Genomic DNA, 12,080 nt, shown 5'->3' with positions numbered 1-12,080 from the left:
TATCCGGATGGAGACGCCTGGCTTGGCCCTGGTGGGTGGAGCAGCTACTCCGCCTCTGGAGAGTGGCCCGTCTCCCATCATGGCACCAGATTAGAGGTGGATCATCAGGGACAGGAATCTGCTCCGCTCCTGATGTAGATGCTGCTGAAAATAGGACTTCAGATCCAACACCACAGGCAGGACGTTCAAAGCGGTCCTGCAAAACCACATCAATCAAAGAGAGAGAGATTTGCAGACGACTGTCTGCCGTCGGCGGCAGTTATACAGTTTGGTTTAATTTCATGAGTTTAAATTGGTGTAGATAAAATGATGTAAAATATTTTATGTTTATTATAAGTTGTGCAAAGGTTTCCGGAGTGGAACCAATGTTTAATTTGTTGTTTCATTTAGGCACATATTTTTAGTTACACGCCGCACTTTGTAGAGGGAAGCATCCTTTATTTTTTTTAATTGATGGAGAGATTTGATGAGGCACTGTGAAGTTATTAAATATGGCAGCAATCTGTTAGCCTCATCAGGAGCTGCAGCGCCACCTCCAGGCTCATTTTATCATGACTGCGTTCAGAGTCCTGGAGAAAATACTCATTATAGTTTTTTAAACTTCTTCTTCTCTCTCTGTACTAAAGATAATTTCCTCTGCAGGTCAGCAGCAGTCAGTCCAACAACATAAAACAAGACAAGATGTTTTAATGGGTTCTATCATTCAAATAGCACACATCTTTATGTTATCAGTAAATACCCTAATGTCTCACTTTATCACACACACACACACACACAGACACACACACACACACACACACACACACACACACACACACACACACACACACACACACACTTTCCCGTCTCCTCACACCTGCTTTCAACATCAGGCTTTACTAGCCTTACAAAAATATATCCACAGTTTTATACTTGCATTCAAATGCATAATTAAGCTGTTCAGAATAAAGCAGCCCACTAAGTTTATGAATCTGCTCAGGTGGGTAACATTACCTGGTGTGATGTTGAATAATTGTGATATTTTCCCTGCTGCATCAGAGGATTTAGTGCAAAAATCAACAACTCTGCTGACCTGCATCTTCAGGAAATGAACATAAAACACAAGATTTATGAGAACTTTATGATAATCTTATTACATGTGTAAACCCAGGAGGAAATGAAGCTGCAGGTTATTTTTTAAATAAAATATTATATTTAATATAATGACATGTAGCATAGGGAATTAATAACATTTTTGTTTTGTTTATTCCTCCCATGTCTAAAGTATCAAACCATCTTGTGTTGTAAAACTAAATTCATTACCATATCAGTTCATATTTATGGGGTCAAAAATAATTTAATTTAGTTAATGAACAAAGTTATTAAAGAATTAAATTGCAAGTCTGAAAAGACAATTCAATGCGATTCTTATTAAAATGAAACATGTTTAATGAGACACATCAAGTCTTTGTTATCTTGAAGCAGAGGAGAAAATAAAACATATGCTTGATTATAGAAAGATCATAAACTACACAGCACGGGCGAGATTATTAACTATCCATCCATCCATTTTCTTTCACCCTTGTCCCTCAGTGGGTTGGGAGGTGCTGGTGCCTCTCCAGCTAACGTACCAGGTGGGAGGCGGGGTCACCTGGACAGGTCACCTGGACAGGTCGCCAGTCTGTCGCAGGGCAACACAGAGACACACACACACACACACACACACACCTAGGTGCAATTTAGAGAGGCCAGTTAACCTGACAGTCATGTTTCTGGACTGTGGGAGGAAACCGGAGTACCTGGAGAAAACCCACCATGCACAGGGAGAACATGGAGACTCCATGCAGAAAGACCGGGAATCGAACCCAGAGCCTTCTTGCTGCAAGGCAACAGCTCTACCAACTGCGCCACTGTGCAGCCCTTTTATTGATTAACTAATAAAACTATTAATCAAACAGCAGCAGCTGCTCCACCCAGCCGCCAGGGGGCGGCAGAGCGCCGCTGTCAGCTCGGTGGTGAAACTCGGAGCAGAAGCAGAGCAGCAGGCTGATGTTGGTAAAAGCTCCGGTAGTTTGATTCCAGCTTGCTGCGAGATTACAGCGGCCTGGAATCCCACCGGAGTCCCGCGTTAGGCTGGAATAACCTGGAATAACCTGGAATATCCCGGTTTGTCCCGGAATATCCGGTTTGTCCCGCTGGCTGCTGGAATGCCTCCGCAGCTCCTTCTCCTCTTCCTGGACTGACTTCCTGCCATCATGGCTGAGATCAGATGCAGAAAGTCTGCGGCTCTGGAGGGAGAAGCTGCAGAAGAGAGCAGGAGTGAGTTACAGAGACCTCCAGAACCTCCAGAACCTCCTTCCTGCTTCCGGTTTCCTGTTCTGACTCTGTCACCTGAGCAGGTGTGGCCGCAGAGGAAGAGGAGGAGAGGAGGGAGTCCAGAGGTGATGAAGATGGTCAGGAGGGGAGAGTCCAGCCATCCACGCGGAAATCTGCTGCAGGTAAAGAAACTACGGGTCCAAACCCCTGGTCCGGTCCGGTCCGGTCCAGTCCGGTCCGGTCCAAACTCCTTCATGTTTACCTGGTTTTGATCCAGAAATGATTTCAGGTTCTTCAGTTTTTTTAATAAGAAGCTTAAATTCATGAGCGACACTGAGAAAAACCACCAGAAGTCATTTTATCTGCAGGAGCTGAAGATGCAGATTCACTTAAAGAAATAAGTTTAATTACTAGGAAATAAAATAAAATGATCTTATTTTAATGGTTGTAAAAACTAATAATGACATATTGTGAAATTAAGACAAAATGCTAATTAATATTATTATTAAACATGTTTTTGGGCTGAGACAATAAAAGGTGAACGAGATAAAGTTGGGCAGTTATCCTGGACTGGCAGACTGGGTGGTGGACCAGGTGGTCCCCCTGGACCACCTGGACCCCCTGGACCCCCTGGACCACCACCCGTTCATAAAGGGGGACCGGAGGGTGTGCTCCAATTACAGGGGGGTCACACTCTTAAGCCTCCTTGCTAAGGTCAATTCAGGGGTCCTGGAGAGGAGGGTCCATCGGACAGTCGAACCTCGGATTCAGGAAGAGCAGTGTGGTCCTGGTCCTGGTCCTGGTCCAGGTCCAGGTCCAGGTCCAGGTCCTGGTCCAGGTTCAGGTTCAGGTCCTGGTCCTGGTCCTGGTCCAGGTCCAGGTCCAGGTCCTGGTCCAGGTTCAGGTTCAGGTCCTGGTCCTGGTCCTGGTCCCGGTCCAGAAGTGTTTGTTTCTGATGTCCTCTGTTATTGTCCAGTTTTCTGTGTTGTGTCTCCGTCCTCAGCCAGCTGGCTGCAGGCTGTGCTCAGGATGTTCTTCGGGGCGATGGCAGCAGTGGCCTGCGGGATGCTGTACGCCGGGTACCTGTCTGGGTTCCACGACAGGAAGTTCTGGTTTTCTAGCAGGCAGGTGGGTGGCGCCGGGCTGTCTGTGCTGCGTGTGCGGCGCCGGCTCAAGCTGCTCTGTGCTGCAGGAGCTGGAGCGGGAAGCGTCGTTCCCGGGCGGCAGCGGCCTCTACTACCACTACTACAAGCGCCTGCTGGCGGCGCCGTCCTTCAGCTCAGGTACCGCCGCCGCCGCCTCACCTGAGGCCGGCCGGCGCCGCCGCCGTGACCGGCTGTGATTGGTGCTTTCAGGGTTCTACGAGCTGACGGAGGATAACGGCACCGTGTCGGGCCGGACCATCAACGCCGTGAAGCAGCTGTTCCTCTACCCAGAACTCATCACCAGCTTCCTGTACCGGGTCACAGGCAGCCAGGTGAGGAAATCACCTGAGACACCTGCAACCATCTGAGTCACTGGCACAGAGAACCGGGTCGGTACCAGCTGCAACCTGAACCAAGAACCACTGGAAACACGCTGGGAGGCCTCTGATTGGCTCACTGGCTCCACTGGGAGGCCTCTGATTGGCCCACTGGCTCCACTGGGAGGCCTCTGATTGGCCCAGATATTAATGTACCGCCTCTTTATGGAGCGTTTCTTAAAATCTAAATTAGTCATAAACCAGTAAAATATGAACTGAGGATGAAAAAGTTTCACATTAAGGAGCAAAAATGTGAATCTGTTAAACCAGAGGTTAAAGGTCGTCTTTCCTTCAGCTCTGATTGGGACCGGTCTGACCCGTCCTGACCCAGAACCCGTCCCCTGTGTCCCTCCAGAACCGGGTGGAGCCCGTCTCCTTCTACCTGGGCTCGGTGTTCGGCCTGCAGGCCGTCTGCGTCTCGGCGCTGTTCGTGTGCAGCTGGGCCCTGAGCGGTACCTGCGTGGCCGGCATGCTGGCCGTGTCCTGGTTCGTCATCAACAGGTGAGCGGGCCGGGCCGGAGCCGGGCCGCAGCCGGGCCGGACCCGGCTGTGACGCCCCGTGTGGTTCTGCAGGCAGGACGCCAGCAGAGTGGAGCAGGGCGTTCCTCTGAGGGAGAACTGGGCCCTGCCGTTCTTCTCCTGCCAGGTGGCGGCGCTGACCGGCTTCCTGAGCCGCAGCACCGGTTCTGCTTCCGAGGTGGGTTCTGGTTCTGACCTGGCCGCTGTGGACCGGAACCCCAGCGTGGTTCTGACCCGTGTTTCCCTGCAGATGTTCTGCTACCTGATGCTGAGCGCCTGCAGCTTCAGCTTCCTGCTGCTGTGGGAACTCGGACACTACTTCCTGTTCGTCCAGGGCGTCTGCCTGGTTCTGCTGGACTCACTGGACCTGGTACCGCCGCGCAAGGTAAGGACCGGACCGGGTCTCTGCCTGGTTCCCGTCATCAAGTAATATTGAATTAGTCTGAGGTTCTGACGGTTCGGGTCGACCCGGTCCGTTTCCCCCCAGACGGCCGACGTCTACAGGGCGTACCTGGGCTCGCTGGTTCTGGTCTACCTGGCCCAGTTCCAGAACGCCTCCCTGCTCGGCTCTCCTCTGCTCAGCCTCCTGATTGGCTCGGTGCCGGCCAGGTACTTCCAGGTAGAGTTAGCTCCGCCCCCCACGGCACGGCTGACGTGATTGGCTGCTTTGATGTGGACTGAGTGTTTGTGCTGCAGAGGAAGATGAAGATGAAGATGAAGGTGGGTCGTCTGGGAGCCAGAGTGATGAAGCTGCTGCAGGTTCACCTGGTTGTCAGCTGCGTTTTCACCTGCAGCTTCCTGGTGAAGGTGAGCTCAGCGCGGAGACCCTATTGCCCCCTGCTGCCCCTTACTGCCTCCTGCTGCCCCTTACTGCCTCCTGCTGCCCCTTACTGCCCCCTGCTGCCTCCTACTGCCCCCTGCTGCCCCCTACTGCCTCCTGCTGCCCCTTACTGCCCCCTGCTGCCTCCTACTGCCCTCTGCTGCCTCCTACTGCCCTCTGCTGCCCCTTACTGCCTCCTGCTGCCCCTTACTGCCTCCTGCTGCCCCTTACTGCCTCCTGCTGCCCCCTACTGCCCCCTGCTGCCCCTTACTGCCTCCTGCTGCCCCTTACTGCCTCCTGCTGCCCCTTACTGCCTCCTACTGCCCCTTACTGCCTCCTGCTGCCCCTTACTGCCCCCTGCTGCCTCCTACTGCCCCCTGCTGCCCCCTACTGCCCCCTGCTGCCTCCTGCTGCCTCCTACTGCCCCCTGCTGCCTCCTACTGCCCCCTGCTGCCTCCTACTGCCCCCTGCTGCCTCCTACTGCCCTCTGCTGCCTCCTACTGCCCTCTGCTGCCTCCTACTGCCCTCTGCTGCCTCCTACTGCCCCCTGCTGCCTCCTACTGCCCCTGCTGCCTCCTACTCCCCCTGCTGCCTCCTACTCCCCCCTGCTGCCTCCTACTCCCCCTGCTGCCTCCTACTGCCCCCTACTGCCTCCTACTGCCCCCTTCTTTCCCCTACTTCCTCCACTGCCCCTTGCTGCCTCCTGCTGCCTCCTACTGCCCCCCGCTGCCTCCTACTGCCCCCTTCTTTCCCCAACTTCCTCCACTGCCCCCTGCTGCCCCCTACTGCCCCCCGCTGCCCCCTATATTACCTCCTGCTGCTCTCATTCACATGGTCTCTCTCCCCTCCAGAAGCTCTTTCCGGCCAGCGGCGCCGATTTCACCCTGCAGCTCCTGGAGGCCAAGTTGGGTCTGAACTCGACGGCGTGAGTCGGACACTTCCTGTTGACCCATCCAACATGGCGTCCGTCTTCTCTCACGCCGTTTCTGCTCTTCCTCCTCAGAGACTTTGTCACCAACTTCCTGCTGTGCCAGGAGGCGCTGCGGGCGCCGGGGCAGGACCTCTTCCTGCGACTGACCCAAACCTCGCTGCTGCCCTTCTATGTCCTGGTTCTGACCGTCTGCCTGCTGTCGGCCCTGCAGGCCGCCTTCAGGAGGCTCAGGTGAGCCGGGCCGGAGCCAGAACCTTTTAGCAGGGGGGGTTTGTCCAACATGGAGGCTGCTGGTTGTTTCAGATTGTAAAGGGGAACCTGCAGCTTTGGGTCGACGACATCACAGCAGGTAGGAGGATCATCATTCCATCTGGTTCTGATCCGGGTTTCCAGAGAGGAAACGCCTCCAACAGGCAGTTTAGTAGAATTTAAAAGCTCTCTGCCTCCTGTGATGTCATCAGTGATGTCATCAGAAACGTTTGTGAGGAGGAATCTTGTTTGGAGATTTTAAATCTGGTTTTCCAGCAGAATAAATCGGCTTCCTGCTGCGATGTTGTTCTGTTGGTGACAAAATGCACAGCAAGACTTTTTGGTTGAGTTTCCTGTGAAGTCGACCTTTAACCTGTCTGCCTGCCCAGCGGCCAGCCAATCAGCAGCAGCCTCAGGCTGGAGGACGGGCGAATCGGAGAGCAGCCTGCCGTCGCCTATCACCTCCTCCACACCCTGCTGCTCGGCGTCCTGACGCTGCTGTTTGACGGGTCAGTCTGTCCTGGTGTCTGTCCTGATGTCTCTGTCCTGGTGTCTCTGTCCTCTTTCTGTCCTGGTGTCTGTCCTGGTGTCTCTGTCCTGATGTCTCTGTCCTCTTTCTGTCCTGGTGTCTCTGTCCTGATGTCTCTGTCCTGATGTCTGTCCTGATGTCTCTGTCCTCTTTCTGTCCTGATGTCTCTGTCCTGGTGTCTCTGTCCTGATGTCTCTGTCCTGATGTCTCTGTCCTGGTGTCTCTGTCCTCTTTCTGTCCTGCAGGGTGAAGTATTTGTGGACGCCGTCCGTCTGCATGTTCACGGCGTTCGGCGTGTGTTCTCCTGACCTCTGGATGACCTTGTTCAAGTGGCTCCGGCTGAAGTCCGTCCATCCGGTCGTGTTGGTCAGTATCGACCAATCAGGATGAGTAAATATTCATTATTTCATTATGATGCTTTCAGGCTCAGTGATATATTTATAGGATTGTTTAATGCAACAAAAGTAAAGGAGCTGAAGTCTTTTGGAAAACTTGCTTCTCTAAAACACTTGGTTATTCTTTGTTGTCATGGCAACATGTTGTTAAAATGCTGAGACGGGTCGTAGAAGGCTGTGTTGTTTCTTCATAATAACGTCTGAGGACGGCTGTGAGTCCGACTTCCTGTTTCAGCTGTTGGCGCTTGGCGCCGTGCTGAGGATCCACGAACGGTCCGGTTCTGGTTCTGAGCCTCCGCTGTTGTTTTCTGTCCAGTCTCTGATCCTGAGCACGGCGGTTCCGACCATCATCGGCTTCAGCTTGTGGAGAGAGGTGAGAATCCGGCACGATCCGGTTCTGTTCATGAAAGGTCCGCCTGGTTCTGGATCCGCCCGGGTCCAACGGTTCCACCCAGATCCCCTCACTGAGGCCATTTTCCAAGATGGTCATCAACGGCCAACATTTATCACAGATGAATACTTTTGCTGTCAAACATTTGGACCCATAGAAATAATATTTACAGGTAATGTTTTGCTTTTTCAAGATGGCCGCCCTCGCTCTCGGGACTGAAATTTCCAACTAGATGGATGTGTTTGGTCCCAAAAAGATGGCCGACATGTAATGGAGAATATATGGACGCACTAAAATCGGCTGTAAACAAGAATCTTTGCTTTGCTAAAGCTAAACTGCTAACAGATAAAATGAATGAAGATGAAAACCAAAGCAGAAAACAAATGAAGTTCAGCCAAGTCATGAGAATGGGCAACATTTATGGCAATGACTGGCTTAAAAGGCTCAAAAACACCAGCCATCTTGGAAAATGGCCGTCATTCTGAAATTCCAGTGGCTGATGGGAAATATAAATCTGACCTGAGGGGTTAGCATGCTAATGCTAATGCTGGATGTTTCCCGTTGCAGTTCTACCCGCGGGTTCTGGCGGAGCTGGCCGACCTGCAGGAGTTCTACGACCCGGACCTGATGGAGCTGATCGCCTGGATCAGGTGCTTCCTTTGGACTCTGTGTACGGCGGTCCTGGTTCCGGTCCAGGTTCTGGTTCCAGTAACCCAGTCTCTCTGCAGGTCTCAGGCTCCAGCTGTGTTCGCCGGCAGCCCTGTTCTACTGGGAACCATCAAACTGTGTTCTGGTTCTGTCGTCACCAGTTTACCCGTTTACTCCGACTTGGACCTGCTGAGGAGAACCGAAGACGTGAGTTCAGATTATTTTATAATCTAGAGCCAGAAAATCTGGATTAAACTGGAGAAAGAAGCCGCTGCTGACGACTTCCTGTCTGTGGCTCCTACTTCCTGTTTTATACAGATCAACATGTTTCTGCCCTGATAGAATGAGATGTTTTCCTGTCTTTCATGTCTGGAAATGTTTTTTTATAATCATAATGGTCTCCATGTTGAAACGGTTTCAACTGAGCTACTATTGACAAAATGCTCCAAAAACAACCAATCAGAGCCAGGAGGCGGGGCTTAGGGCTGTCAGTCAACCTCATGCACTCTAGATCAGGGGTGTCAAACTCCAGTCCTTGAGGCCCGGTGTCCTGCAACTTTTAGAAGTGCCTCTGCTGCACCACACCTGAATAGAATAATTAGGTCATTAGCAAGACTCTGGAGAACTGAGGAGGTAATTAAGCCATTTGATTCAGGTGTTTTGTACCTGTGGCACATCTAAAAACTGCAGGACAGCGGCCCTTCAGGACTGGAGTTTGACACCCCTGGTCTAGACCATTTACCCGGCGTCATCGGTTTCCATGCTAACTAGCCTTAGCATGCGTGATAGGCTATGCTAGCTGCAGTGTAGCAGAGAGGGTGATGAGCAGCGCCACACAAGATTGTGATTGACAGCACTAAGACCTGCCTCCTGGCTCTGATTGGTGGTTTCTAGTTCACGCTGGGAGAAGATGGAGGAACTTGATATTTTCAGATTATCTGTCACCTAAACTGTCACAGCATGTTTGAACGTTGTTTCTAAAGGTTAGCTGTGGTTTAAGTGCGAAGCGTCCTGCAGACAGCAGCAGGTGATAAACGCTTCGATGGTGTGACCCTCAGACCTTCCAGGTGTACGCCATGATGTCTGCCGAGGACGTCTACAAGCGGCTGGCGGCCCACAGAACCGCCTTCGTCATCGTGGAGGAGTCCATCTGCAGCGACGTCCAGCTGAGGACGGGCTGCCGGGTCAAAGACCTGCTGGACGCCGCCAACAGACAGGTGAGTCCCGCCGCTGGCCCGGCCCGCCGCGACGCCTTCTGGTGCTCACCGACTGCGTGTTCTGACCCGTTCAGGCGGCCCGGTCCCAGATGGACTCCTTCTCCAAGCACGGCCGCTTCTGCCAGGAGGTCAAGATGAACTACTCCCCCTACACCAACTACTTCACCCGGGTGTTCTGGAACCGCTCGTACCACGTCTACAGGGTGAACCCCGTCATTTCCTTCCAGTACTGACCGCTGGACGGCTCTGGACCGGCTCTGGACTCTGCAGTCCTGGCTGCAGTACTGCTGATGGCCACCTGGTGGCTGAAGAGGCGCTTCGGTCCTCGCTCCAGTCACAGCTGGTTCTGATTGTCTGAAGCTCTGAGTCGGTCAGGTTCTGCATTGTGAATGTCCTGCACAGACGTGGTTCTGTGCAAAAGTTATAGGTCAGAAAAAAAAAAAAAACAGACCTGAAGATGGCAAAGAACTGGACTGAGGTCCAACGAGACGATCTTCAGAAAACCTGAGGATCTGCTGACCTGGAACATTTAAAGGACGGACGGACGGACGGACGGACGGACGGAGTGGCTCCTGTCTGCATCCTTCTTCTTCCTCACGGAGAAATCCTGCTCCAGTGATTCTGCCCTGCAGGAATGGAGTCATGTGATCATTTGGTCACTTCGTTCATTTGGTCATTCGTTCATTTGGTCATTCGTTCATTTGGTCATTCGTTCATTTGGTCATTTGGTCATTCGTTCATTTGGTCATTCGTTCATTTGGTCATTCGTTCATTTGGTCATGTGATCATTTGGTCATTTGTTCATTTGGTCATTCGTTCATTTGGTCATTCGTTCATTTGGTCATGTGATCATTTGGTCATTCGTTCATTTGTTCATTTGGTCATTCGTTCATTTGGTCATTCGTTCATTTGGTCATTCGTTCATTTGGTCATGTGATCATTTGGTCATTCGTTCATTTGGTCATTCGTTCATTTGGTCATTCGTTCATTTGGTCATGTGTTCATTTGGTCATTCGTTCATTTGGTCATTCGTTCATTTGGTCATTCGTTCATTTGGTCATTCGTTCATTTGGTCATGTGATCATTTGGTCATTCGTTCATTTGGTCATGCGATCATTTGGTCATTCGTTCATTTGGTCATGTGATCATTTGGTCATGTGATCATTTGGTCATGTGATCATTTGGTCATTCGTTCATTTGGTCATTCGTTCATTTGGTCATTCGTTCATTTGGTCATGTGATCATTTGGTCATTTGTTCATTTGGTCATTCGTTCATTTGGTCATTCGTTCATTTGGTCATGTGATCATTTGGTCATTCGTTCATTTGGTCATGCGATCATTTGGTCATTCGTTCATTTGGTCATGTGATCATTTGGTCATGTGATCATTTGGTCATGTGATCATTTGGTCATGTGATCATTTGGTCATTCGTTCATTTGGTCATTCGTTCATTTGGTCATTCGTTCATTTGGTCATTCGTTCATTTGGTCATGTGATCATTTGGTCATTTGTTCATTTGGTCATTCGTTCATTTGGTCATTCGTTCATTTGGTCATGTGATCATTTGGTCATTCGTTCATTTGGTCATGTGATCATTTGGTCATTTGTTCATTTGGTCATTCGTTCATTTGGTCATTCGTTCATTTGGTCATGTGATCATTTGGTCATTCGTTCATTTGGTCATGCGATCATTTGGTCATTCGTTCATTTGGTCATGTGATCATTTGGTCATGTGATCATTTGGTCATGTGATCATTTGGTCATGTGATCCAGTGGATGTCGTATTTATTTGGCCGTCATTTTGTTTTTCCTCCGTCCTTCGCAGACTTCCTGAATGTTTCAGCCACCGTTACCGCGGTAACAGCGGAGAGATCTGAAGGAGGTTCTGGTTCTGGTTCTGGTTCTGGTTCCTCGTCTCATCATTGTTTAAATTAGAACCCATTCAGTCCCGAAACCCAAAGTGGGCGTGGCGGTTCTGTTTGCCCCAGGAAAGGAGGGCGTCGCCATGGCAACCCTGTTGTTTTTATCTCCTGTTGCTGTCGGTGGTTTTAGCCTGCAGGTTTTATCAGGAGCTACTGAGAAAAATGAAACAATATTATAAATGATTTTTTATTTCTTTTATATATTTTATAAAAGAAATAAAAACCTTTTATTTCTGTCTTTGCTTCACAAATTCAAACAGTGAACATTTTGTCCCTTTAATCAGTTTAGCAGCAGATTTTCCTCTGGAATGTTTTGTTTCCATGCAGTTTGTTGGACAGAAAACCATTTTCTGAATGTTTTGCTGTTTTCTGGATCTGCTGCTTCGCCTACAGCGCTGCTGCTGCATGAACAGTCTGCTTTCAGGGATTTTTATATTAATATTATTTTAAGCTGCTTGTATCACACAGCGACGGTCCTTCTGCCTTAGTGACATTTCAGCTGAGAAGCTCAGAATTAAATGACTGATCTGATCACAATGTTTGTGTTTCTGGTTCTTCTGCAGTTATGATCAGAAAGTTTTATCAGATTCCTGCTCAGAGTTTATCCGCCTTCTTCCTAACTCCAGCTGATATCGAAGAAA

The 12,080-nt window shown here is 50.4% G+C and overlaps 1 protein-coding gene across 3 annotated transcripts; it reads left to right on the top strand.

The window, feature by feature from the left end:
* The first annotated feature begins 1,976 nt into the window (after window positions 1-1,976).
* On the top strand, window positions 1,977-11,976 carry LOC103473089 (dpy-19 like 4). Of its 3 annotated transcripts, none has more exons than XM_081612192.1 (19): window positions 1,977-2,298; window positions 2,379-2,477; window positions 3,272-3,423; window positions 3,488-3,578; window positions 3,651-3,772; window positions 4,173-4,318; window positions 4,391-4,514; window positions 4,587-4,721; window positions 4,824-4,955; window positions 5,033-5,143; window positions 6,011-6,081; window positions 6,160-6,318; window positions 6,726-6,845; window positions 7,111-7,231; window positions 7,577-7,633; window positions 8,219-8,301; window positions 8,380-8,506; window positions 9,358-9,516; window positions 9,591-11,976. In XM_081612192.1, exons 1-19 carry the CDS (start codon window positions 2,235-2,237, stop codon window positions 9,747-9,749), a joined length of 2,232 nt encoding a protein of 743 aa, XP_081468318.1. In that variant the 5' UTR covers window positions 1,977-2,234; the 3' UTR covers window positions 9,750-11,976. The 3 variants fall into 3 exon arrangements, with proteins under 3 accessions (XP_081468318.1, XP_081468317.1, XP_081468319.1); XM_081612191.1 differs by having other exon boundaries at window positions 1,978-2,298; window positions 6,008-6,081; XM_081612193.1 differs by having other exon boundaries at window positions 1,979-2,298; window positions 3,299-3,423; window positions 6,008-6,081.
* Window positions 11,977-12,080: the final 104 nt, after the last annotated feature.

The sequence above is a fragment of the Poecilia reticulata genome, chromosome 11 (assembly GCF_904066995.2).
Source record: "Poecilia reticulata chromosome 11, P_reticulata-male-v2, whole genome shotgun sequence".
Classification (NCBI taxonomy): domain Eukaryota; kingdom Metazoa; phylum Chordata; class Actinopteri; order Cyprinodontiformes; family Poeciliidae; genus Poecilia; species Poecilia reticulata.
The sequence above is the reverse complement of the archived record's forward strand: the minus strand, read 5'-3'. Positions and strand labels throughout refer to the sequence as shown.

Coding starts and splice junctions, on each gene's coding strand:
- LOC103473089 (XM_081612191.1), top strand. CDS start 2,235: ATGGCTGAGATCAGATGCAGAAAGTCTGCGGCTCTGGAGGGAGAAGCT. Junction 4,319..4,390: donor TCCTGGTTCGTCATCAACAG/GTGAGCGGGCCG, acceptor GTGGTTCTGCAG/GCAGGACGCCAGCAGAGTGG. Junction 8,507..9,357: donor TGCTGAGGAGAACCGAAGAC/GTGAGTTCAGAT, acceptor TGTGACCCTCAG/ACCTTCCAGGTGTACGCCAT.